Source organism: Vulpes vulpes, chromosome 15 (genome assembly GCF_048418805.1).
Source record: "Vulpes vulpes isolate BD-2025 chromosome 15, VulVul3, whole genome shotgun sequence".
NCBI lineage: Eukaryota > Metazoa > Chordata > Mammalia > Carnivora > Canidae > Vulpes > Vulpes vulpes.
The window spans coordinates 56,349,984-56,377,747 of NC_132794.1; the positions used below are offsets into that span (position 1 = coordinate 56,349,984).

The window sequence follows — 27,764 nt, forward strand, 5'->3', positions numbered from 1 at the left end:
GAGGTGAGTGGTGAGGCTGAAAAATACTACTTTTTTTTTGAGATTTTATTTATTTATTCATAAGAGACACACAGAGAGACAGAGATATAGGCAGAGGGAGAAGCAGGTTCCCTGCGGAGAGCTCAATGGGGCACTTGATCCCAGGACCCAGGGATCACGACCTAAGCCAAAGGCAGATGCTCAACCACTGAGCCACCCAGGTGCCCCAATATTACTCTTTTTATATATAAAGCATATATATATATATATGTATATATATATATATATATTACATAAATAAGCGTTACAATTTCATGAAAGGGGGGTACAATTAGAAACAAATGTCTAAAAAGACTGCATAATGGAATAATCATGAAAAAAAGGGCAAAGGGTATCTGAGTGGCTCACTCAGCTGAGCATCTGCCTTCCGCTCAGGTCCTGGGATTGAGCCCCACATTGGGCTCCCTGCTCAGTGGGGAGTCTGCTTCTCCCTCTCTCTCTACCTCTCCCTGCTGCTCATTCTCTCTCTTTCTCAAATAAATAAATAAAAATTAAAAGAAAAAAGAAAAAAAAAAGGTAAGAAACACTGATCTAGTGAAACAGAGATAGATGCAAGCCAAATTCATAATGAGGATAAATGTTATAATTGCTGTGTTAGCCAACTTCCAACATAGGGCCCTTAATGCTCCTCACTTCCCAGTATTCTTACCCTCGTGTAATCTCCCACAGTGAACAGGGCTGACCTGTGTGATCAGTGGGATATTGTGAAAATGACAGACTACTAAGGCTTGGTCATAAAAGACATTTTGACCCCTACCTTGTTCTTTTATATCACTCGTTCTGGGGGAAGTCAAGGTGCCTTGTCATGAGGACACTCAAGCAGTCCTGTGAAATGTGAAGTGTGAAGATGTACAAGTGGCAAGGAGATGAGACCTCCTGCCAACAGCCAGCACCAACTTGCCAGCCATATGGGTAAGCCATGCTGAAAGTGTATCCTTCAACCCCAGAGAAGATGTCAGATGACTGCATCCCCAGCTGATGTTTTGTAACTTCATGAAAAACTTTTGAGACAGAGCCACTGCCAAACTACTCTCAAGTTCCTGACTTTTGGGAACTATGAGAAATGATAAGTGTTTATTGTTTTTTCAAGTCATTAATTTTAGGGTAATCTTGTTATGTGGCAATATATAATTGATTAAAATATGGTACAAATATGGCACTAGACAGTGGTAGAATCTAGTCATCAGTTGGGGATATATTTTTTTAAAAGATTTATTTATTTATTCATTCAGAGAGAGTGAAGAGAGAGGCAGAGACACAGGCAGAGGGAGAAGCAGGCTCCCTGCAGGAAGCCCGATGTGGGACTCGATCCTGGGTCTCCAGGATCACACCCCGGGCTGCAGGCGGCGCTAAACTGCTGCGCCACCGGGGCTGCCCAGTTGGGGATATTTTAAAAGCTTGGGGGCTCTAGAATATGAATCGAATATTGTGGGAAGAGTTGGAAGGGTATATATAAAGAAATATAGTAAGGGGTTTTAGCTAAAGAGAATACTCAAAGGCAGAGAGGTATTACCATGTCATATCAACCCTTTTGAATGATATGATGGGACTCCAATAAGAAACCTAGTCTCTTCCTTAGAATTAATTTAGAAAGAATGATCCTTAGCTCTCTCTCTTTTTTAAAGATTTTATTTATGACAGAGAGCAAATACAAACAGGGGGAGTGGCAGGCAGAAGGAGAAGGAGAAGCAGGCTCCCCACTAAACAAGAAGCCTGATGAGGGGCTGGATCCCAGGACCCTGGGATCATGACCTGAGCTGAAGACAGATGCTTAATAGACTGAGCTACCCAGGAGCCCCATTCTTATCTCTTTTCTGTACTTCAAACCCTTCAGTGGCTCTTATTGCTCTTATAACAGTTCCAAATACTTTCGTATCTAATCCCATCTCATTTTTCCAGTTTTATCTCTAGTTACTTCCAGCCTACTTCTTATCCTCATCCAATGTCCACCATCAGGCCTCAACCTATAAATTTCTTTTTTCAATATTTCTTTTATTTCCTCCACATAGCACACCCAATCTGGTTTAGATGCTCCCTCTATATGCTCCCATTGTATGTTGTATATATTGTCTTACAGCATTTCTCTCACTAATCACCAATTTACTTGCCAATCCCCTCACCTCCTGCCCCTAAACATTCAAGGATCCTAACCTTATCTGTTTTATTCACCAGTATTCTACCTCAATGACCCATATATAGGAATCATTCAATAATATTTTTTGAAGAAAAAAACCAAACTGTCTGATAGGCCAGATTCTAAAGATGTGACTCTGATCTTTGATTCAGGCACGGAGAGTTTTGTCAGATTAAGACAAAGTGCTGTTCCTACATAGTAAAGGGTTACAGGATGTGGGGCAGAACATGGAAGTCTGTGTTCTCATAGTATAACGTATTATTAATCAGCCATCCATTTATTCATCATATTTGTTAAACATCTACTGCAGAACACACAGTATGACTAGGTCACTTCCTTTCATGGCTCAGGCCTTCTGTTCTGTTTGTACCTCTTCCCTTAAATGTTTTGTTTTAAAACTAATTGACTACACTGGCCTTAGTTTCTAAATGCCCAATTCCCCAGTACACATGGTATGTAGACACAACTATGAGATATCCTCTAAGAAGGTGGAAATAAGAAAGACAAAGGAAGATGGAAGTAAGAGAAACATTAAATTACTCTTATGAAATCAATTTCCTTAATAATATTCATATCCTTTGGAATGTCTTCATTTTTTTTTTAATTTTTATTTATTTATGATAGAGAGAGAGAGAGAGAGAGAGGCAGAGACACAGGCGGAGGAAGAAGCAGGCTCCATGCACCGGGAACCCGACGTGGGATCCGATCCCGGGTCTCCAGGATCGCGCCCTGGGCCAAAGGCAGGCGCCAAACCGCTGCGCCACCCAGGGATCCCGAATGTCTTCATTTATCACCAAGGGCATGTATATATACTTCAGGATGAGGACGACTGTCTTAGAACACTGATTCTGATTAACCCTATATTGCTTAATTTTAGGTGTCAATTTGATTGGGACATGGAGTACCTAGATTGAACATTATTTCTGGGGATGTCTGTGAGGGTGTTTCTGCATGAGGTTAGTATTTCATTTGGGATACTGAATAAAGCAGATTGATCTTCCCAGTGTGAATGGGGCTTCTTCTAATTCATTGAGGACCTGAATAGAACAAAAAAGCAAAGAAAAGGGGAATTTTTTTCTCTGCCTGACTCACTGAGCTGGGACATCCTTCTTCTGTTTCTGAGTGTAAATACACCACCAGCCCTCTGGTTCTTTGTAATTTATATTTGTTAACAAATATATACAATCCTTGGTGTTGTTGCATTCACCTTTAGAAGCTCTCAGAAGCACATTTCACTGATTTGAACTCAAACAGCTGCAATAGGGATATTTGTAAAACAACCATTCTAAATAGTAGATTTTCTGAGGCCTTAGGGTATTTAATAATAAAGAGGCTTAATTTTAACCTAGAAAAAATATTTTTAGAATATTCTGAGTTTATCGTAAACTGTATTATATTTGAAGTGACCAGAGGCGCCTGAGTGGCTCAGTTGGTTGAGTATCTGACTCTTGATTTCAGCTCAGGTCATGATTTTGGGGTCATAGGATAGAGTCCTATCTTGGGCTCCCTGCTACCAGGGAGTTGGCTTCTTTCCCTCTGCTGCTCCCCCTTAAAATTTATTTTATAAAAATATTTCCATATTTAAAATAAACATTTTATTTTAAAATCTCTTTAAAAAATGAAATGACTAATAAGTAATACAAACTATGAATGACTGCTATCTGTGACACTACTCAGGTTTTATGATTTCCCACAATTCTTTTTTTTTTTTAATTTTTATTTAATTATGATAGTCACAGAGAGAGAGAGAGAGAGAAAGAGAGAGAGAGAGAGAGAGGCAGAGACACAGGCAGAGGGAGAAACAGGCTCCATGCACCGGGAGCCCGATGTGGGATTCGATCCCGGGTCTCCAGGATCGCCCTCTGGGCCAAAGGCAGGCGCTAAACCGCTGCGCCACCCAGGGATCCCCCCCACAATTCTTTAATACATGTTTCACAAACCTTTATTACCCCTTGTGACAGTAAAAACAAAAACAAAAGGAACCCTGAGAAATTAGTCACTAATAAGAGAGAACAACAGATTACATTTGATTCAATCTTTCACAAAATGTTTTCCTCAAACTATTTAATCAGCTAACTAAGGATCTTTGTTTTCTTTACTAGGTCCAAATAGCTGGCTTGTATGATTGCTTCCACATGAATCATTCTCCCTGAATGGATTTGCCACCAGTCTAAGTTACTGGGCAACTGAGAAAGTGCCACTGTAGTCTCATAACTGAAGAGGAATAACTTAGGATGCTGGCAACATGAAAAGAATTAAAACCGATTAAAGCATCAAAACAACTAAAAACAAAGTCGATATATGAAATGCTTATTTTATGTAAAATTTCCCTGTCACTTATATTAGACACGTAACAAATGTTTAGAAAATCCTTTGTTTATATAAGTGATTAAACCAGTTCCAACAAATTTTGCTGTACTTTGGATAGAGGATTAATGGATTTTCTTCCTGAGGCATTCTTTCAAAAGAATTAACCTGGTTTGCAAGGGGAAAGCTTATAAAATGGCAACCAAAAATACCTGGAATATTTCAAATATTAATCTCTAACCCATTTAATAGCTTAGTACAGTGCCTGGCGTATCATTGGTATTCAATAAATAGTTCCTGAAATATTGAGAGGACGAAAACTGGGCTTCTTCGACTTTATTACATGCAAATATGCCAATTAGTTACATAACTAATACACATAATAAACATTTTTTTAAAGATTTTATTTATTTATTCATGAGAGACACAGAGCACAAGAGAGGCAGAGACACAGGCAGAGGGAGAAGCAGGCTCCATGCAGGGAGCCCGACGTGGGGACTCCATCCCGCGTCTCCAGGATCACAACCTGGGCTGAAGGCGGCGCTAAACTGCTGAGCCACCCGGGCTGCCCATAATAAACATTTTTAGAACTTTTCTTTGACTCTAGTTTTTTATTTCTTAAAAGATTCTATTTATTTATTTGAGAGTGGGAGAGAGTGAGCAAGAGCCCGAGTAGAGGGAGGGAGAAGCAGACTCCCCGTTGACCAGGAAGCTCAGTCCCAGGACCCTGGGATCACAACCTGACCTGAAGGTGCCTGCCTAACTGCTCAACTAAGCCATCCTGGTGCCCCCCTACTTTATTTTTAAAGGAGAAAAAAAAAATCTCTTCCTAGGGCTTTTTTTTTTTTTTTAAGATTTTTATTTATTCATGAGAGACACAGAGAGAGGCAGAGACATAGGCAGAGGGAGAAGCAGGGTCCCCACAGAGAGCCTGATGTGGGACTTGATCCCAAGACCCTAGGATCATGACTTGAGCCAAAGGCAGAAGCTCAACCACTGAGCCACCCAGGCATCCCTGAAGCTGATTTAATTTATAGTAAATCATAGACATATCATTTTGTTCTTTATTTCAACATACATCTGTTTAAAAAAGTGGACATCATGTCATTATCACATCTAAAAAAATAAATAATTATTTGGTATTGTCTTTCATCTGGTCTGTAACCAAATTTTCCTAGTTAGCTCACCAATGTCTTGTTTAGTTGATTTGTTGAATTGAGATCCAAACAAGGTCTACACAAGGGATTTGGGTGTCATGTCACAGAAATTTCTTTTAATTTAGAGCAGCCCTTCCTTTCTCATTTTTTCCCCTACCCTGTTGATTTATTACAAAAACCAATTCAGTTGTCCTTCAGAATGTTGCATATTCTGTAAGTTTGCTCCCTTGAGTGTTCTTTCTTTCTTCATCCTCCATATTTCCCACAGTTGTAAGTTCATGCTCTAGATTTGAATAGACTGCAGGTTATCTTTTTTTGCAAGAACACTTCATGATGCTTTGTGCTTCATACTGCATCATGTTGAAAGACCTGCAATGTCTGGTTGTTCCACTTTTAGTAATGCTAAGATTTATCAATGATTCCAGGTGCTGACAGCTTAAACCTTCCTTTTACCTAATGGTTTCATACACTGATGAGTATTGGCTAAACCAATTATTTCATTTGGGATGAAAGTAACAGGGCTATTTTCTAAGTCATGAAGAGTCACAGATCTCCCCTATTTCATGGAGCTGAACAAGTGTCCCTCCTTGACTGGCAGAAAAGTGGAATTTTGATCCTTGGAGAGAGTAAAATGGGGCGGGGGGGGGGTCTCTAGCTTGGAGGATCCAGTCACAATTGGGGGGCATCGTAGGTAATACACTGAAAATGATATCTGAGTGAATATTTACATACAGAATGCTAAGAATGTCAATACTTTCTCCAATCACATGACTCCAGGAGATTGGAAGAGGTTTTTGTTTTTGTTTTTAAGGAAACTGATCATCCCAAAAGAAAGCACTTATATCAGGCTTTCCCAGAAGCAGAGCCAGATCATCCTACAACGTACCTTTCATTTAGGCACCACTTATGTGTTCAGAGTATCCAATTGGGTTTTTAGTTTTCCCACTCTTATTTTTTTTATTTTTTATTTTTTATTTATTTATGATAGTCACAGAGAGAGAGAGAGAGAGAGGCAGAGACACAGGCGGAGGGAGAAGCAGGCTCCATGCACCGGGAGCCCGATGTGGGATTCGATTCCGGGTCTCCAGGATCGCGCCCTGGGCCAAAGGCAAGCGCCAAACCACTGCGCCACTCAGGGATCCCAGTTTTCCCACTCTTAAACATGAACAGAAAACTGAAAATTACCTTTCCTCTGAAGAAAACTTCTAAGATATAACAACACCCCAAGAATGGAATTGAAGAAAGCAGGGGCTATATACAGATAACAAACAAGTAAAACAAAACAAAAAAAAACAAGTAAACAAAAGCCCTGTCATTAATACTTTCGGAGTTAAGAGAATATATGGCATCAACGAAACAGCAATAGGATGCTATATAAAACAAAGTATCTGAGAGCAAAAAAGAGCTTGGAAAATAACACATTAGCAGAAAGAAAAAATCCAATAAAAGGTTAGAAAACAATGTTCAGGAAATCTTCTGGATTAACAGGACAAAACGATAAGAGAGGTGGAACACTTGAGAGAAAAGATAAGACAAATAGAGGATTAGTACAGGAGGTGCAATATCAAAATATCAAGGCTTCCAGAAACAAGAGAGAAAATGAAGGGGAGGTAATATAAGGAATGAAAAAAAAAATTTTTTTAAGATTTTATTTATTTTACAGAGAGAGAACACAGACAAGCGGGAAGGACAGAGTGAGAGGGAGAAGCAAACTCCCCCGCAGAGCAGGAAGCCCAATGCAGGGTTCCATCGCAGCACCCTGGGATCATGACTCGAGCCTTGCTTAACTCACTGAGCCACCTAGGAGCCCTGAATGAAATAATCTAAAAATATTTTCCGAATTGAAGGATAGAAGTTACTAGACTAAAAGGACTCATCCAGCTATCAGTATACTGGTTGAAAATATACCCATACTGGGAATAAACTATCAAGAAAAATACACATACACAATGTATATTCTAAGTATACTTTAGAATACACTTACATTAAAAAGTGACCATTATTTATCTGAAATGCAAATTTATTTTTTAAAAAAGATTTTGCTTATTTATTCATGAGACACACAGAGAGAGGCAGAGACATAGGCAGAGGGAGAAGCAGGCTCCTCACAGGGAGCCTGATATGGGACTCGATCCCAGGACCACAGGATCATGACCTGAGCTGAAGGCAGATGCTCAACCGCTGAGCTACCCAGGCATCCCTGAAATTCAAATTTATTATTATTTATTTTTATTTTTTTTTAAAGATTTTATCTATTTATTCATGAGAGACACACACACACAAAGAAGCACAGACACAGGCAGAGGGAGAAGCAGGCTCCATGCAGGAAGCCTGACATGGGACTTGATCCCAAGGTCTCCAGGATCACACCCTGGGCTGAAAGCAGCGCTAAATCGCTGAGCCACCCGGGCTGCCCTGAAATTCAAATTTTAATGGGCATTCTATATTATCTGGCAATTTTTCAGAATTTCAATTTCTAACAGTCCACTCTGATCAACACTGTTCATCTACCCAACTTATGATAATCTGAACCCAACAATCACTCAACAACATAGGGACCTAAAATGCATTTGTGTCAACACCTTTTCACTATCATTCCATCACCCCCTCCCATCTTCATATCCTTCCTTACCCAGCTTAAATTTCACAGGTTAGTAAGTTATATTCGCTGCTTCACATATATCCTATATTCTCTTGTTGCTCTTTAAATATCTTGACCTTGCTTGGCTAAATCACAGTCCTGATTCAATTCAGCATTGTACCTGTGGAAACCAAACCTAGAAAAACACACACGCAGAATACTCATTTTAAATTTAAGATAACAAACCTCATGGTGGGCCCTTGATGGTGGGCTTTACCCAACTATATTTCCCTAGACCAGTAGTTCTCAATTTGTAGTCCCCCGGCCAGCAGTACCAACGTCACCTGGAAACTTGCTAGAAATGGAAATTTTTGGTTGGATTCTACCCCAGACTCGACTTAAAAAAAATCTGGGACTGGAGCCCAGCAATCTGTAGTTCAACAAGGCTCCCAGGTGAGTCTGATATGCTGGGTCTCAGATTTTAGAATGAAAAAGATGATAGGTAAAGCTTGTTAAAAGGGCAGCACACAAAAAAATAAATAAATAAAAATAAATAAATAAAAGGGCAGTACAACGGCAACAGGGTCCTTAATAATTTGTGAAAAAAAATTGTGAAAATAATATCAGCAAAGTTGCAAATGCCAGGAATGTTCATTTTAACAGGTAACATTTCTTGCTTAAAGAAAAACCCATGCATACATTAATTCAATATTTATGAAGGGGTATAACGTATCAGTATAAATTTCCAGTAAATGACACTTATGGAACCTAGGTTTTATGGATAATCTGTCAGACTTAAATAGCTACATGATTTTGCTAAGGATTATTACCATTTATACTTTATGTGAATATGATCTAGTATACTTTTAGTTCATTTTCAATTATTTTTTACCATTAAATATAAAACAAATTCAAATTTTATTTTAAAATATAATTTATTGAATACCATAGTGAATTCAATACATTAAAAAAATTGTTTTTCTTATCAGTATTGGCACATAATGAACTTTTTTTCATAATGAACTTTTAAAGCATTGCTAAATTAACACTTCAAAAAATTTTAAATTTTAAATCATGTTCCATAAAAAAAATAAAGCCTAGTAGTGTTATAAAACTATTAATTTATATCAACTCACATATCAAAGTGTTAAAAAAAAAAGAATTCCACACTTGAACCATAATCTAAGAAGTAAAAATTCAATCATATGTATTTTTAAAAAGGTTCTCATTTGAACAAAATACAACAGAAGGTATAAAATAGGCAAAAACTTTACACTGATTTGTCCTACTGGAAATTCTGCAGATTAACCAGATAAACTTTAGATATTAAAAAAAAAAATCCATATCCCAAAGGAATAGAAGTTTACAATATTTTTTATGCCTAATAGAAGAAACATATGACGACATTAAATATTCTACATTTTTTTTCTCTTAGTTGCCTCAAATGCCAATAATGCAGGACTATTCTAAAACTTTAGTCTAAAAATAATTTTCCCGCCAATGAACATTTTCATAGATGCAAACCTGTCCTTAACTATGGCAACATTAAACAAGTTAATTTACATATATGGTGCTCACTATAATACGGTTGTATATTACTTTATCAATCATTTTTTTTACTCTGAAATTTCAGTAACCCAAACCATGAGTACTACACAATTTCTTTTCCAATTCTAAAAGGTTGGGTAACTTGATTCAGGTCACTTGAATTTACAGAGTATCTTTCCTCCAGGAAGCAAAAAGTGATTTATAGTCAGTGTTTTGATTTTATTCACATTACCTTCCCCACCTCCCCTTAAATTGTCCTCTGGGTAAAGAGAGCACTGAAAATAAAAACTTTAAACTGCAGAATTGGTTATTTGGCATCATTCAACCTTTTTCCTTATTAACAGGAAAACACTAACCCTTTCAAACTAGTGCATTCCACTGTCTGAAATGCAGCTCGTGTTTTTGAAATCTCATTGGCTGAGATCAGGTTGAAGTTCTAGAAACCAAGCTGAAATAGAATTGGCTCAAATATTTTTTAGTCAAATGTAGAAATAATCTTTGCTTACCTACAGCAGAAACTGGAAGAGCAAAGGAAAACTGGAAAGCTCATTTGTATTTACTATAAATGTACCATTTCACTAAAACCTCTGTGGACACTAAACTAAAATCTAAAAATGCCAACAGCAGATGGGCTAAAATTCTCTTCCTTCAAAAGTCAATCACAGATTCTACTAAGGTATTGCTAACCTAAAAAAAAAAAAAAAAAAAAAATCAACAAGCTAGAAGAAAATATAGCATATTAGAATATCAAGGTCTTTCACCCCAAACTTCATATTTATCTCTGCTGACCTAAACTGAAGGAAAAATCACTTACACTGCAATTTGAGATATTTAGTTCTGTTTGATAAGCTACAAAATGTTCAGAGAGAATTTCTAAAAGTAGTACATTATTTTTTTCCAGTAAGTAATGATACTATATATCTCACTGTTTTAAAGACATGTTTAGGAAAAAAATAACTCTCTTCCCCTTAAAGTTACAGGTGGTGGGAGGATGAGAGGAGGAGAAATGACATAGTCTTTTAATGCCAAACTTTCATCTCCCCACCCTTTATTTTGATTTCTAAAATAAAATATTTCTGGACTGTAACTTCTCAAAATATTTTCTTTTTAACTACGTTGCTAGAAGGATTCTTTGAATACAAATAAAGTTGACATTGTGAATGGAGAAACTTGTGGAATTTCACGTTTTGTTTCTTATTTTCATTTAATAGATAGGATCTCAATAGCAAACTAGAACAGTTTTACCTCTGGTAACTTATGGTTGGATAAAGTAGAATTTGTAATCAAAGATATAAAATTTTCTTTAATGTTCTTCATAAAATGTGGTTAAGGCTTTTAAATATCATAAAGTTGGGATGAGTACAGATAATCTTACTAAAAAAGCTGTATTTTGGCAAACATTTTATTGATATTATAAATGAAAATAGAGTTGGAGTTTTAAAATGGCACTTAATCTGTTCTATCAGAGTCTGCCAAATAAATTAGATTCTTTGGAAAAAGCTCAAACTTGATATTATGGAGACAAAATTAAGATTAACTCTTACTTGGCAGATACTGACCTGTCATGTTGCCATAAACTGAAGGACCCATAAGCATACTAAGTGGAAAGAGGGACTGTCTGTCAGGGAGCTTCTCTATCTACAATTTATTCAGCAGCAAAAGTTAATTCAACAAAAGCATCTAACTCCATCAAAGATTAGATTTATTTCAAACATCAAAGACCTGATCCATTTTAAAAAGCAGTAGCTTTATCTTTTAATCAGCTGAAATGGCCTTAGAATGAAAAATCATAGACTTGTTCACAATCTTATACATTACTTACAGAGAAATGCAAAATCCTGCTATTGCAATCACTCATCGATTGGGAATTTTTAAAAAATAAAAGACAGTAGACAGATACTCTGACCTCTGACTCTCAGGATAATGTTCAAGGCCATGCTGAGACTCAGCAAAGAATGAGAAAGCTACTTTTCAAGTTGGAAGGTACCAGAGTAATTAATTTGTCTAACTTACTCATTTTGCAGATCTGGAAACTGAGATACCACGGTTTTGAGCTAAGATAATTTACTCAAATTCTTTTATTGTCTTTAAATTGACACTCAGTCTCCTGTCTTTTGTCTCCAATTCTTTCCTCTAAAGCACACTTTGTATATTAGTAAACCATCCTCCATTAAAATATTAAAAGATTAACATTGGTTTCCTATGGGGAAAGGAATGGGAATTAGGGAAAAGAAAAAAAAAAAGGTGGTGATTGGGGGGGTATGGGGAGCCTGTTAGGGACACTATACTCATACAATGCACCACATGTGTTAATATTTAAGTTGATAAAAAAACACATTTTACAAAATTTCAAGCCTTAACATCAACAGAACCAAACTTTAGAGATAAGAAATACCATGGTAAAACTAAATGTTAATATAGAAATTCAAGCTACCTCTTCAAGAAAAACAGACCACTGGAAAACTATGGATTTCAGTTTCTGTGTCTTTTTAATGACTAGTTCTATATATTATGTTTCTTTATATCTGAAAAACTATTTTAATATAATACATATGCAGACTAAAGTAATTTAGATTTTCAAGTTTAAAAAAGATTGGTACTTTAAAAAAAAACTTATGCTACAAAAATATGCATTTAAATATTTTCCCAAATTATAGTTTTTTAACCTCTGCAGTGAAAAGGTCCAAAATTTCATCGTTGAACTACCTTCTAATATGGTCTTAAGTGGTTATTTCTACAGAGCAAAAATTTGCATAACTCTTGACAGAAAATCTGTTCAGAAACTCACTTTGACAGAAATTTATCTGTTATTAGGAGTTAAAAGAAACATTTCAGTAAGAAAGTACAGGGGTGGGTCAGGACAGTTTTTTTAGAAAAATATACTGTATATTATAGATCTTCAAAATTACACAGACTATATGCTTTTATTTAACGTGAAGGCACAACTTTAACATAGTTAAAAGCAAATGTGTTTCAATTATTTGATGTAATTGTCAGTACCAGATCTTAAAAAATATATATTTGCAAGCATACCATTGAAGATTTGTTTAGATTGTCAATTCAAAAGTCAATTTAAAAAGTCAAACTCTATTTGTAGAAAATCAACTGACATTATTACAGGTCTACATAATATTATTGTTGGACAATCTGTTCACCAGCAGTCACAGGGTTTTCTTCATTCGTTGCATAGTCCAGATGGTCCATCACCTAGGCATAAATAAAAAATGTTAGGAAATGCAAAATTTCAACCTGCCCTCAATGATTCACTAATTTGGCTAAAGGATTTCCACTTAAAAAAAAAAAAAAAAAAAAAGACAGGAAGGGAGTACCTGGGTGGCCCTCATCTAGCTCCCTCCTCAGTGGGGAGTCTGCTTCTCTCTCTCCCTCTCTCCAATATTTTCAGTACTGTGATGCACATTTTCTCTTCTTTATCAACAATTAGAAGAAAGACCAGCAAGATAAACATTCCTATTTTTGTAAAGTGATTCTAAAAGCTTTAGTGTTTTTTGGAAAAGGAAGCAGACAGTGGAATCATTCCCAAATGGGGTCTCTGACCTTGCCAGACAAGAAGAACACAACATGAGCTGAGGCTTTCAGCTGACAATTGTCTCAAGAAATGGAGATAGCTTATAAAGCCCAAACCTGCCAGTACTCTGCGAGTTATCTTGGGTCCCCAGAAAATCAGTTTTGAGGTCCTGTATTTGCCAAAGATACCCCCTAGATAAAGAGTTACATGTTTATAGCACTTCAAGGGGGAAAAAAAGCCCAATTGAGACAGGTAATATATTATTTATCATCACTTTACCACATGAAACATAAGATGAAGTTGTTGAAGAGTTGATTTTAGTCACAATTTAAATAAGGGAAAGAAAGGAAAAGCATGTAAGATATATTTAGGCCCTTTTTCTTCTAGTAATTTAGAAGTTCGGGGCAGCCCGGGTGGCTCAGCGGTTTAGCCCTGCCTTTGGCCCAGGGTGTGATCCTGGAGACCCAGGATCGAGTCCAGTATCGGGCTCTCTGGATGGAGCCTGCTTCTCCCTCTGCCTGTGTCTGCCTCCCCTCCCCCCTCTCTCTCTCTCCCTCTGTGTTTCTCATGAATAAATAAAATCTTTAAAAAGAAAATTAAAAAAAAAAAAAAAGAAGTTTGGGATGTGAGAGGTTGGAGCTGCGAGGAGAGAGAATGGAGGCAGTCTCGGCAGGATGATGGGGAAAGCCTCTTCCTTCCCCAAGACCTGCTTACCCTGGCAACTGTACCCTACTGAATTCACAGCCTATACTCCCTAAGTTATCATGTATCTCTTCTTTCCTAATCTTCAGGTACCTCATTGGCACTTTAATTCCTAACTATCTATATATTATATATTTATAAATAAAATGTATTCATTAAAAAAACTTTCAAAATCGGCTTATTAAGAAGTAAACATCTGTATTCTGTACTTACTTTTCTCTTTTGACTTTTCAATAAAAGCAATATAGAAACATAAAGCACAACCTTGAAATAGGTTTTTAAAAACATAACAAAAACTAATATAGATAATAAAATTAACTGGCAAAATTGGTATAGTTTTTCATAATATTTGTAAATAAGCAAGTTCAGTTTGGAAAGATGTCTTCTGAAATTGGGTCAGATTGCCTAGCATTTACTGATAGTTCTGCTTATTTATAAGTGAACCAATCTCCAGAAACACTCTAATAAAACTCTTATTAAAGGAGGGTAACTACAGAGTTGTTGATACTAAAGACCGTTGTTCTAAGTATCTCTGTATTCTGAATTGTCAGTTACAGCTTGTGACTTCTAAAAATAATTAGAAGCACTAGTGACATTTAACAGAGACAAATCCACTGTTTACTGGATATCAACAAACTGAACATTTACTTTCTATCCAGAGTAAAATAACTCATTGGAGGTTGTTGCATAAATCTAACTCCATTGATTTAGGATCAGAAAGAACAACAACATTTTTCTAAAATGATGATGTGTTTTAGTTGTTCTTTATGCCAAAGTAATTAGGTCACTGCTTGATTTTTCTCTCTAGAGAAGAAACACCTTGATTTATTTTACACTAATCAGAACTTAAAACTTTGGGTAGAATCAAATGAAACTGAGTACAATAGCTCTTGAAGCATTCCAGAAAAAAATTTTATAGCAAGTAAGAATGTTAAGTGGCTCTAAGTTACAGAAAATAATATACAGGGGATCCCTGGGTGGCTCAGCGGTTTGGTGCCTGCCTTTGGCCCAGGGCGCGATCCTGGAGTCCCGGAATCGAGTCCCGCATCGGGCTCCGGGCATGGAGCCTGCTTCTCCCTCTGCCTGTGTCTCTGCCTCTCTATCTGTGTCTATCATGAATAAATAAATAAATAAATCTTAAAAAAAAAAAGGAAAATAATATACATTTAAGATTTCCAAATTAGGGAGTGCGTGGGTGGCTGAGTGGGTTAAGTGCCTTCGGCTAAGTCCATGATCCCAGAGTTCTGGGATTGAGTCCTTACATTGGGCTTCCCTGCTCAGTGGGGAGCCTGCTTCTCCCTCTTCCTGCCATTCCCCCTGCTTGTGCTCTCTTGCTCTGTATCAAATAAATAAATCTTATTTTGATCAGAGAAATTGATGGAAAGGGCTGACTATAAATAAAAAATGAAAAGTACTTCCATGAAGTCTCTGATTTCAGCCAACAAATGGGGTATAATTTTCCCTTTGAGAAAAACATAAAAAGGCCATCAGGGCGAACCATGACATTTAAAAAGTCTCCAGTGCAAAGGCCTGCTTTTTACCACCACTATTCTTGCACCAACTCTAATACCAGGCATTAGAATGAACCAAATGATTAACATCATAAACAAGTGTGCCATCACCTTAGATTCTGGCTTATTTTATATTACCTGTTTTATATTTGATTATGTCAAATAGTAGCAAAAACTTTTGGCACTTACAAAATAAATGAATATATTGAAAGGCTGTGAAGACACAAGTCTAGTTTAACGCTTTAAAAGTGCCTCATTTTTATAAACCTTACAATACTTTTGGTAATTTTATGAGGGCTGCTAAAACACAAGCTTACACACATACACGCAAAAGTGACTAAAAGTCAGTGGATTAAGGACTGAACAGACATTATAGTTGCTTGCATAAAATATTTTAACATTGAGTTTTATTCAGCTAATAAATAATATATATTATAAGTTAACATTAACTGAGAATTTATAATATATAAAATCCTGTTATCAGCAGTATAGGTTCTTAATACCTAGAAGATAATAACTTACTGAGGGAGGCATACACAGATATCTAAACTATAAGGCAAATGTTAATAAGTATTGAAAATACAAAGTCCACAAAAATTATGGGGAAAGGTGAACCTAATTTCAACTAGAGAATTCTTGAATATCCACTTGGAGAAGGAAGATTTTGAATTGGGAATAATATAAAGGATAGTCTGGAAACAGTAAGGCAATGCTCTGAACACAATGGAAGCAGGGGAAAGGAGGGAAAAGGTAATGACACTATTAGCCTGAGAGACGAAGCAGGAACTGCCTGAGGGCTGGCTTTAGGGCTGACCTTATACTAGGTTGATACCTAGTCTCCCGTTTTATCAGGCTTGTTGAGGTTCCCAGTTGTACTTTCAAAGTCTTTGCCTGGCCTTACCCGATCTCATCCACCTGCCCTACCAAGCCCTGGGGTAACCCACCACTGTGAATTATAAATTCTCCTATCTGCCTGTAGATCCAACCTGATTTAATGGATGAGGAGAAGAGTCTTAGACCAAGTGACTTGCCAGAACTGTTTCCAAAGCCTTTAATGTACTGTCATTGTCTCTCACAAATAGTAATGTTCAAGCTAAATTAATTTTGACTTTAAAGGTTGGAAAAAAGCAATGAGAGATTTCTTTTTTCACAGTTACAGGGGAATAAATTTTGTGAGGGCATTACGTGCTATAACTTCCGAAAATGCTAGTTAAAAAAAAAAAAAAAAAAAAAAAAAAGATTCTCTCCTGGCAGCAGTTTATAATATTCTGCAACTAGCTTGCCTAAAATTTCAGCACGGATCTGTTCTTCATATTTTAAAATCCAGGGGATCCCTGGGTGGCACAGCAGTTTGGTGCCTGCCTTTGGCCCAGGGCGCGATCCTGGAGAGCCGGGATCGAATCCCACGTCAGGCTCCCGGTGCATGGAGCCTGCTTCTCCCTCTGCCTATGTCTCTGCCTCTCTCTCTCTCTGTGACTATCATAAATAAATAAAAATTAAAAAAAAAAAATCTAGTGTACAGTGGGAAAATGGCTACATTTAACAGGTTTTCTTTTTCCTCCGAGGCTTGTGATGGCTATCAAATCATTTTGCAAGTAAGTTAAAAGAACCAGATTTAATAAAGACCTCAAGTTTTAACATTCAAACCGGAAAAATGGTATTCTAGTTTAGTGAACTGAAAAATAACCAACAAGCCAACAAATAAACCAAAATGAAAAACCCCGATTCCTATGATAGCAAATGCACAGTGTTTATGTGTCAAGCACTACTCTAGGCAATTTGCATATTTTACAATAACCCCCTGAAGTAGGATGATCATTATTCCTTTTTACATTAGAGGAAACTGAGGCACCAAGAAGTTAAGTAACTTGCCTAAGGTCATGTGGCTAATAATTAACAAAACCAGAGTTCAAACACAGGCAGTCTGGCACCAGACTCCACGTTTTTTATTACTATGTGTTATTTTATATTCTGACTGTCCTTATTTAATAAAATTATGACACTACAAAAGTGAGAAGCATATAACCAAAGTTGTCTTAACTTTTTAAGTATTTTAAAATGGATTTCCCTACCATCAATTGCCTTATTTGGCTTCTACATCCTGTGGTTAAGGCCATGGAGTCTGCCCTGCTGGGGCTCTTTACTACTGCTTTGTGCCCAGCTGCAACAATTCTCCCCTTTATAGGTAGCTGTTGTGAAGCAGAATCATAATATATTTTTTAAAGATTTTATTTATTCATGAGAGACACATAGAGGCAGAGACACAGGCAGAGGGAGAAGCAGGCTCCATGCAGGAAGCCTGATGTGGGACTTGATCCCGGTACTCCGGGATCACGCTCTGAGCTGAAGGCAAACACTCAACCACTGAGCCACCTCGGCATCCAAGAATAATTTTTTTCAAGATGATGATTTTTTTTTTTAGATTTGTTTATTTATTTGAGAGAGAGTGGGTGTGTGTGAACAGGGGGAAGGGAGGAAAGAGGGAGAGGGGGAGAGAGGGAGGGAGAGAGAGAATATGAATCTGAAGCAGACTCTGCACTAAGCACAGAGCCCAATGCAGGGCTTGATCTCACAACGGCAAGATCATGACATGAGCAGAAACCAGGAGTTGTACACTCAACTGATTGGGCTACCCAGATGCCCCTCAAAATTATGATTTTTAAGAATGAAACTTGAATGGTCCAGGACAGAGCATTTGTTCATAGGGAATATAAATGCATCTCTTAGTTGAATTCCTTCCTTATCTACCATCCTCTTTCTGTTCAATAGACATCATAAGGATTGGACAAAAGGTACAATTACAAACCAGAGAGAAAATGAACTTTGGATATTTCCAATGAAACACAATGTTAGTACTTTATGTATACAACATCTTTAAATATTTTATAGCAGGAGTTGTCAATGAAAAGATCTCCACACAAACTGTTTAAAGTCGTTGTCCCTAGGGACGCCTGGGTGGCTCAGTGGTTGAGCCTTCCGCTCAGGTTGTGATCCCTGGGTTCAAGGATCAAGTCTTGTGTCAGGTTACCTACGGGGAGCCTGCTTCTCCCTCTGCCTATGTCTCTGTGTCTCTCACGAATAAATAAATAAAATCTTAAGAATAAATAAATAAAGTTAGTGCCCCTAAAAGGAGGTGGGGGTATGTGGAATAGTTAGAAAATGACCTTCTATGTTTACTTTAGACTTTTGTATTATTTGCTTAAAGAATGTAAACTGCATTACTTTGTAATTAAAACACAAAAAGGAAAATAAAGTAAAAACAAGGTTAGGGCATATGTAAAAATTTTAGTTCATTAATTGCCAATAATAATGTTAACCTATGAGTCATTAAAACAAGGATAATCAGAAGTACAGAAGTACTTTAACAAATATCTTTTCACATCAATTTTGCCCAAATTTTTAACCACTTTCTGGACAATACCCTGAAGAGAAATTACTTGGTCAAAGGAGATCGTTAAATACAATATATGTGTATGAGAATATTTCGCAGTCATTAAAATGATTTTTTACAAGGAATTCAAAAATGAACTAACACTGGGTGCCTGAGCAGCTCAGCTGCTCAAGTATCTGCCTTTAGCTCAGGTCATGATCTCAGGGTCCTGGGGTAGAGTCCCCTATTGGGTTCCCCGCTCAGTGGGGAGTCTGCTCCTCCCTCTCCTTCTACCCCTCTCCCCTGCTCATGCTCACACTTTCTCTTAAATAAATAAAATCTTTAAAAAAAAAAAAAAAGAACACAAATGTAATGAAAAGACAATACAGAGAACTCTTTAAAGTACAGTATCAACTATCCATCTATCCATTTATCTAGGAAGGCACCGAGGGGAACTCAATTAAATCTTAAGAGTGGCTACCTCTCAGTGGTGGAATTATATAGGCGGACTTAATTTTCTTGTATTTTTCTACATTTTCAAAATCTTCTGTTATTACCCCTTTTTTTAAGAGAGAGAGAGAATGTGTGTGTGCAGTGGGGGAGGGGGAGAGGGTGAGGGAAAGATTCTCAAGCAGGCTCTACACCCAGAATAGAACCCAATAGGGGGGCTGGATCTCACAATCCCTGAGATCACAACTGGCCCAGAAATCAATGGTTCAACGCTTAACCAACTGAGCCACCCAAACATCCTAATAAACACATTTTTTTTCTTTTAATAAGCACATATTTTAAAAGTAAAATGCTGGGTGCCTGGCTGGCTGAGTTGTTTAAGCTTCTCTGGTTCTTAATCTCTGCTCAAGCCTTGATCTCAGAATGGGAGTTCAAGTCCCATGTTGGGCTCTGCACTGAGCATGGCCTACTTTAAATAACAATGAGCACTGGGTGTCCTACTGCTAGCTTTCATGGCACCCTACCATAACTAATAAATACATTTATCATACTTTGTTAGTGACTATCTGCATCCTCCACTAGACTCTAACTTTCAAGAGGCCATGAGAGTAGGCCTGTTTCTAACTTGTTCATCTTTTATCAACAGCACCTAAAATAGCACCTGGCTCAGAGAACTACTCAATTAACATTTGCTAAATGAAGAAATATAAAACTATTTTAAGAAAATGATCACGAAGAGTATTTTTTGTAATGTGACCTTCAAAGGCTAAAAAGCAGAGTAATGTTGTAGGACATACTTTAATTTAAAAAAATTTTTTTAAAAAAACCTCTAGGTGGGTATCTTCTTCATGTAAAAGTTACAAGCTATCTTACTAGTTTAGTTAAGGGCCTTGTGGCCATAATTCTCTGTGCATAAATGTAAGCTGAGACAATGGCATTGTGAGGTAGGGCAGGTATTCTTTTAACCAAATTTCAAAGGAATTACACGATTTACCCTAAAGAATTCTAGACCAGTGGTTCTTCTAAATATAGTAGTCTAACTTACTATGTTAATCATCTCTTGTTAAATAAAGATGATACTACAGACCAACTACAAGATGGATGAACTTTGAACTGTTTATCTACTAACAGAATTACAGCCATCCACCCAAAGTACCTCTATTTTTGTTCATGTGACCACTAACACGCATGTAGGGAGCAGATGGAGGAGGGTAGTTTGCTGTAACAGGGCAAAGCAGAGCTAACTGCCTCATGAAGGGATCAATGCCATGGCCCTGACCTTAATACGCTAGTTTCCCAACTCTCTTTAATTTCAATGGAAACAAACTTTACTGGAATATCAAGAACATTTAGGAAAAGAAGAAAGGGGTTTAACTTCAATGAAAAAAAATCTCAAACATAATAGATCTGATTTTCTGTCCCAGGGAAATCTTGATTCATTTAAACCTAAAATAAGTACCCTATTTAATTTAATTAGACCCAGTTAGGTGCTGAAGAGAGTACATCCTTTATCTGCAAAACCTCAAGACTATTACTGTGTAAAAGAGCTAATGTCAGTCTCAAAAATTCAGTACTTAAAATACTTTTATTTTTCAGGGCACCTGGATGGCTCAGTCAGTTAAGTGTCTGCCTTGGGCTCAGGTCATGATCCCTGGGTCCTGGGATCGAGCCCTGCATCAGGCTCCCTGCTCAGTGGGGAGCCTGCTTCTCCCTCTCCCTCTGCCTCTGTCTGCCACTCCTCTGCTTGTGTTTGTGCTGTCAAAGAAACTTGTAAAAATAAAAAAAAAAAAGTTTTTTTTTTCATAAAGTCTAGTTTTGTGTGGATTTGAAAACTCATGTTGAAATTGTTGTTTTGGAGTATGGAAGTTCCTCAAAAAGTTGAAAATAGAGCTACTCTATGACCTAGCACTACTAGGTATTTACCCTAAAGATACAAACATAGTGATCTGAAGGGGCACCTGCACCCCAATGTTTATAGCAGCAATGTCCACAATAGCCAAACCATGGAAAGAGCCCAGTTGTCCCCTGGCAGATGAATAAAGAAGATGTGGTTCATATATACAATGGAATACTACTCAGCCATCAAAAACATGAAATCTTGCCATTTGCAACGATGTGGATAGAAACTAGGGGATATCGTGCTAAATGAAATAAGTCACTCAGACAATCAGAGAAAGACAAGTATCATATGATCTCACTCATGGAATTTAAGAAGCAAAACAGAGGATCAGAGGGGAAATTCTAGAGAAAAAAAAATAAAACAAGATGAAATGAGAGAGAGAGACAAATCAAAAGACACTCTTAATCATAGGAAACAAACTGAGGGTCACTGGAGGAGAGGGGGTTGGGGCTGGGGTAACTGGGGTATGGGCATTAAGGAGAGCACTTGATGTAATGAGCACTGGTTGTTATATAAGACTGATGAATCACTGACCTCTACCTCTGAAACCAATAACACATTATATGTTTTAGTCACTGAATTACGTCATAACTTGGTAACTGAGATAGAAGTACGTACCTCATAGCCACTACCTTTCCAGAACTTTTTCATTTCCTTACGTCTCCAAGCAACAACTGAGGCAGTAACAAGTGTGCAAGGAACTAAATAGAGGAGAGCAGGCTGCCCCTTTTTCATCAGCACCAGAACAACAAATGTAAGTATCATGCCAACAGCATAGGCTGTAAAAAGAACACCAATTATCAGTCATTTCTACATGCTACCACAGTTGGATTTTGACCCCCTCACTGACGTGGTGGTTTTCAAATATTTCTGAGGACATTTTTGCCCTATGACTTTTTTTCTAAGACAGCAATTAGGAGAGACATTCCTCATAGCTTTTTAAAGTTTGGGAACTGGTTAATCATTAATTATTGACAAAGATATAATTCAAGAAAGTCTCCATTAATCTGTCACTGTTAAGGATGTTGAGTTGTTGCATATTTCAGATAACTAAAATTTGTACCTGTAGGTACTAGAAATTGCTTTGAAAATCTTCCTCATTTTGATTATATACTTCTTGGGATTCTTCAACAAGTGCATACTAAACATCATCTGATCTTTCCTTAATGACTCAGCATCTCATCATAAACAGAGGATCTCAGAATATTGGAGCTAGTACAGTCTTTATAGACAATCCTGATTTTATAGACAAGGCAATGGAGGACCAGGGAAGTTAAGTGAACTGCCTGAAGTTATACAGCACAGTGAACAGAGAGTCCTCTTATCTGCCTTTGCATCGAGTGTTCTTTTATTCTATCACACTGACTGGTGCTGGACTTTAATACATTAATGCCCTTGTACGGTACCATTCTTAATAGCCTCAAACTGCTTTTCTTATTTCTTTATAATTTTTTTCTTTTATCTTTTCACTCACTTAGCTGTTCTTTCTTGTTGTCAGGTACAACAAGAAATGCCCTTCTCTACTGCTAGCGTAGAGCACTTTTAATTTACTGCATTTAACTCCACTGTGGAATTGAAAATCTTGCTACAACAGTATCTAAATGACTCTGAAGCAGGCTGCTCACCTAAGAATAAAGAGATTGGTGTATGGACTTTGAGATATCTGTTTGATATGTTTAGAAGTAAAGTATTTTTTGGCTTGCTTCCTGTTCTTCTCTGTTCTCAATGAGACAAATAGAAGGTTAAATGACAATTACCTCTGCTGTCTCAAGTGAGATGTTATTGTGCCATAAATTCATTTATATAAATACACTGTTATTCATATAATATTTTAAGAAAATCTGAATCTATTATCATACAATTTATGGACTACTTATGTGTTAGATGCTCTAAAAGCACTTAAGATATGAAACCTAATGATTAAAAAAAAATGAAACCTAATGATTTTCTTTTACATACAGATTTTTAAACCTCAGAAACCTTGTGATATAGGTAGAAAAGTATTATTTCTTTTTGATGGAAAAACTTGTCTTACTAATTAATGATGAAGAATTAAATTTCAGGACTTCTTATTTTCAGGCCTCTACCTTTTCCTATAAGCAATTCAACATAATAGAAAGACAAAACAAAAATTTACCAATTGTGGAGGAAACATAGTAGATAGAAGAAGAACCAGTCTGAACATCAAATCTTCTACAGTATGCAACCAACAGACCTAAAAAACAAAAAACAAAAAACCACCAAATACATTATTTTCTTAAAACAGTAACAGCAATACGAATTCAACTATTAACAATGGCAGCAATGCCATGCTGCCATTGTACTTAACATTTATTTTTTGCATTGTGAGAACATTAAGGTACCTCAAATATTGGACAAAATTTCATATGCTGATATTTTTAAAACTTAATGCCATTTTTGAACATTTTCCCAAACCATTAGTCTTTTAAAACATGGTTTTATTAGCTGCTTAATATTCCATGACATGGAGAACATTTTTTTATATTTCTGTGGTTATCAGTTGTATCTTTCATTTATGATTTTATTGATTTGAGTTCTCTTTTCTCCTTGGTTAGTCTAGCTGAAAGTCTGTCATTTTTGTTTATCTAAAATTTAAAAAAAAAATCAACTCTTACTTTTATTCATCTTTTCTACTGTTTTCCTGTTCTCTATTTCTGCTGTATTCTATTATTTCCCTCTTTCTGCTAACTTTGGGCTTAGTTTGTTCTTCTTTTACCAATTTCTTACATACAAAGTTAGGTCACGGGATGCCTGGGTGGCTCAGCGGTTGAGCCTCTGCCTTTGGCTCAGGGTGTGATCCCAGGGTCCAGGGATTGAGTGCCACATTGGGCTTCCTGTATGAAGCCTGCTTCTCCCTCTGCCTGTGTCTCTGCCTCTCTCTGTGTCTCTCATGAATAAATACATTAAATCTTTAATAAAAATTAAAATAAAGTTAGGTTGCTTATCTGCATTTCTATTTTCTTGATGTATGTGCTTATCACTATAAACCTCCCTCTTAAACCGCCTTTGTTGCATCCTGTAAGTTTTGGAATGTTGTTTCTCTTTCATTTTTCTTAAAATATTTTTAAATTTCTTTTGTTTATTTTTAAAATATCTTATTTGTTTATTTATGAGAGACACACAGAGAGAGGCAGAGACACAGGCAGAGGGAGAAGCAGGCTCCCCACAAGGAGCCCAATGTGGGACTCAATCCCGGATCCCGAGATCACACCCTGAGGTGAAGGCAGACGCTCAACCACTGAGCCACCCAGGCACCCTTAAATTTCTCTTTTAATATTTTCTTTGATGCGTTGTTTTTTCAAAACTATTTTGTTTAATTTCTACATACTTGTGAATTTTCCAGTTTTCCTCCTGTTACTGATTTCTAGTTTCACACCATTGTGGTCAGAAAATATACTTTGGTATATATATATAATTTCAATTTTCTTAAATTTGGTAAGATTTGCTCTGTGACCTAACATGTGATCTATCCTAGAAAATGAACTAAGAGAGTTGCTACACTGGACTTTGCACGCCAACTCACAAGGCAGAGCTGTTGGCTTCTCTCTACCTGGCTTTACTATGTAAATGAAAGGGCTTATGCAGAAGAGCCCATACTTTTTACCCCTTCACAGGCAGTTAGTACTGAGAGAGTGAAGGACAAACTCTCAGCTGATTAAGAAACACCAGTAATTACTTCTATGCTATATTATGCCTTGCCTGGGATTGAGTTTATTGTATAGGTAGCCTGGTGAGAATAATGCAGCTGTCAGAGAAGATATACCATATGCTGTATTTTTTGTGTGTTATAATGCCCTACAAGCTGGTGTTCTATTATGTTTCCCTTAATCATGACCTTGCCTGGTATCCCTAAACCACCTTTCTGAACACATAACTATTATTTTAAAATAGAAGTAATAGAAACTGCAATATATTTGGTATTATTATTTCAACTTTTAAAGGGTTTTGTTATATACTTTCTTGGGCAAGTAGGTCAAACTGATCCTAGGTGCTTTCTCTAAGACACTTATGAGCCAGGGGAGATAGACTTTGGTTGTTACCATTTGGGCTTTATCTTCTACCCCTTGAAATGCTTTTTTTTCTATTTTCGTCACTGATCCCAGCTCTAGCAATAACCATAAATGGTTAATACAGAACAAGTAACTTTTAATAGATACTAAGCATTTGGCAATTTTAAACCATCAGTATATTTTACTGAAATTGTTACAAACAATTGCTTACCTGGTACAATAATATCCCCAAAACCCAGTATTGAAACTGGCATGAGGCACACACTCATTACTGAGAAATAGGCCAGCTTTGGCACCCTGATGACTACTGGCAACTGTAATTATGAAAAAAAAAAAAAAAAAAAAAAAGCACCAATAAATCTCTTAGAAATTTTTACACATATCTCTTAGAAAGGGAAAGATTGATATTAGAGTAATTGTTTTAACATTTTTAGAAGAACTTGAAATCAGAGAACATAAATTACACACATATATACTCTGAATGCATAGAAAGCTTAAAAGAAATAGATATACAGTTTTGGAAAAATGAAACCCAACACACATGAGGGTTAACAGTATTAATCCAGTATTCCCACATCTAACCTTTTTTTTTTTCTTTTTTTTTTTTTTTTTGTCTTTATACCAAAAATAGGACTCAGGTCTTGAAATATATATATATACATATGCTTTTTTAAAATCTGGATTTCTTTCTCCCAAAGAAGAATCTTGTCTCAGAGGGTATGATTTAAAGTCCAATGAACATATCTGAAATACAATCCTTACTTTCTCATGGGGAGCTGAGGGTTGAGCAGTGGCTTCCACCAAGTTTCCATCATTCTAGGATGAAACCCAAGTCAATAGGTATTTAATAATTTAGAATAACTAAGAAAAGGGCTATATTTTGTGAGAAATAAAGTTTTACAATACCTTAACATGCACTATATGACCAATGCATTACACGGGAAGGCAAAATTATTAACTGGACACACATATATACATTGGTGGCCATTTCTGTTTAATTGCCATCCCTACCTTTTCATTATTTCCAAAAGGTCCAGCTGCAAGTTCAACCATGATACTCTCGCCATTCTAAAATTGAGGAGGAAGATGAAAGAAATTGTCCAATCATTTAAAGAGAATGATCTATCAGTATTCAAGAATGATTTGACCCTATGGCTAATGGCCTACAGTAAACTAATGAAAAACAGGCTGCAGACAGCCTTTTATCCTAAAAAAAAAAAAAAAAAAAAAAAAAAAAAAAAAAAAAAAGTTTAGCAGAAATTGAAGCCATCTAAAACAAAATTCACCAAGCACAATGCTTCATTCTATTAGAGTTCAACAATGATCATTAACTAGCAGATAAACCTCACACAAATTATTCAAGTGAAGCTCTGGGCACTGATATGTACTGACAACGAATAGCTAGCATTTTTAATAGACTATAAGTTTTAAGTGCTTATAATCACATTATGTCATGTACCATGTGTCCTTAGTCATTTTTAGCAATAACAGTGAATAGAGACAAAAGAAATACTAAAATCTTTTGTATTTAGATTTGTAATAAATACTGGTAACTTTATTTGAATAAAAATACATTTGACCTTCTGGCTATTCACATAATAACAAAGAGGTCACACTTGCAAAGACCCAGCCCTAAAGAACTTGAGAAGCTTCTATAGCCTGTCTCCTGTCCAGTTTTGGCCCTGCCAGCCTTTTAGGTCTCAATCAAAACATTAACCTTAGCTGATTTTCATTGTGTCTGGCTAAGGTCTTTTTATGGGGGCTATGTGAGGAGTCCCTTAATAATTTGTTCCTGACAGATAAGACTGTTGTGAAGGGGAAACATTTTGATATAGCAAAATGAAGACTGCATGAGCACCCATCTATACTTTACATTACGATGAATATATCACCAAACAGGTAGTGGGAAGATAAAAAAATGCTGAATTTGAAGAGAATTTGATCAAGTAACTATAATATTTTCCATGTGGGTGGGGAGCATAGGAAAAATCACTTTAGTGTTTTTAAAAGGACTTCACTGATATCTGAGCTGAGCAGAAAGGATATAATCTCTAGCTACAGAAATATTTCCCTCATGTTATGCTTCAGGTTACAGAAGGGTTAAGTCACAGGAGTTTAGGAAAACAGACTAATATTAAATACAAGTCCTTATTTAATTTCCAGATAGAGTTCATTTTGGTTCATTTTCTAATTGTTATTTAAAACATTTAAGTGAAGGCTGTCACTGATATTCTCTCCTACATTCAGGTATCTGAGCAACTACTATTTGCAATATACTATACCAAGTTACAAGAGTGGAAGGAAAAAAGAAATGAAGACAGATATGTGGGTTCTGTTTGTTTACAGAGAGAGATTGAGAGTGGGGCTGGGGGATGGGGAGCAGAGGGAGAGGAAGAGGGAGAGAGAATCCCAAGCAGGCTTCATGCCCAGTGTTGAGCTCAAAACCGGGCTTGATCTCACAACTTTTTGAGAGTTGGACAGTTAACTGACCGAACCACCCAGGTACCC

At 36.7% G+C, this 27,764-nt stretch overlaps 1 protein-coding gene across 7 annotated transcripts in view; it reads right to left on the bottom strand.

The window, feature by feature from the left end:
• Nucleotides 1-9,134: 9,134 nt before the first annotated feature.
• The window catches only part of SPPL2A (signal peptide peptidase like 2A), a 58,450-nt gene continuing 39,820 nt past the window's right edge, over nucleotides 9,135-27,764 (bottom strand). For 5 of the 7 annotated variants that reach the window (XM_072738548.1, XM_072738542.1, XM_072738543.1 and 2 more), the window contains exons 11-15: nucleotides 26,268-26,324; nucleotides 25,468-25,570; nucleotides 23,363-23,440; nucleotides 21,844-22,004; nucleotides 9,135-12,973 (exon numbers count right to left, since the gene is read on the bottom strand). In XM_072738548.1, the coding sequence (XP_072594649.1) occupies nucleotides 12,899-12,973; nucleotides 21,844-22,004; nucleotides 23,363-23,440; nucleotides 25,468-25,570; nucleotides 26,268-26,324 (474 nt within the window). In that variant the 3' untranslated portion in view covers nucleotides 9,135-12,898. Of the gene's footprint in view, nucleotides 12,974-21,843; nucleotides 22,005-23,362; nucleotides 23,441-25,467; nucleotides 25,571-26,018; nucleotides 26,073-26,267; nucleotides 26,325-27,764 lie in introns of all 7 variants that reach the window. The other 2 variants (XM_072738547.1, XM_072738544.1) reach the window with 1 other exon arrangement.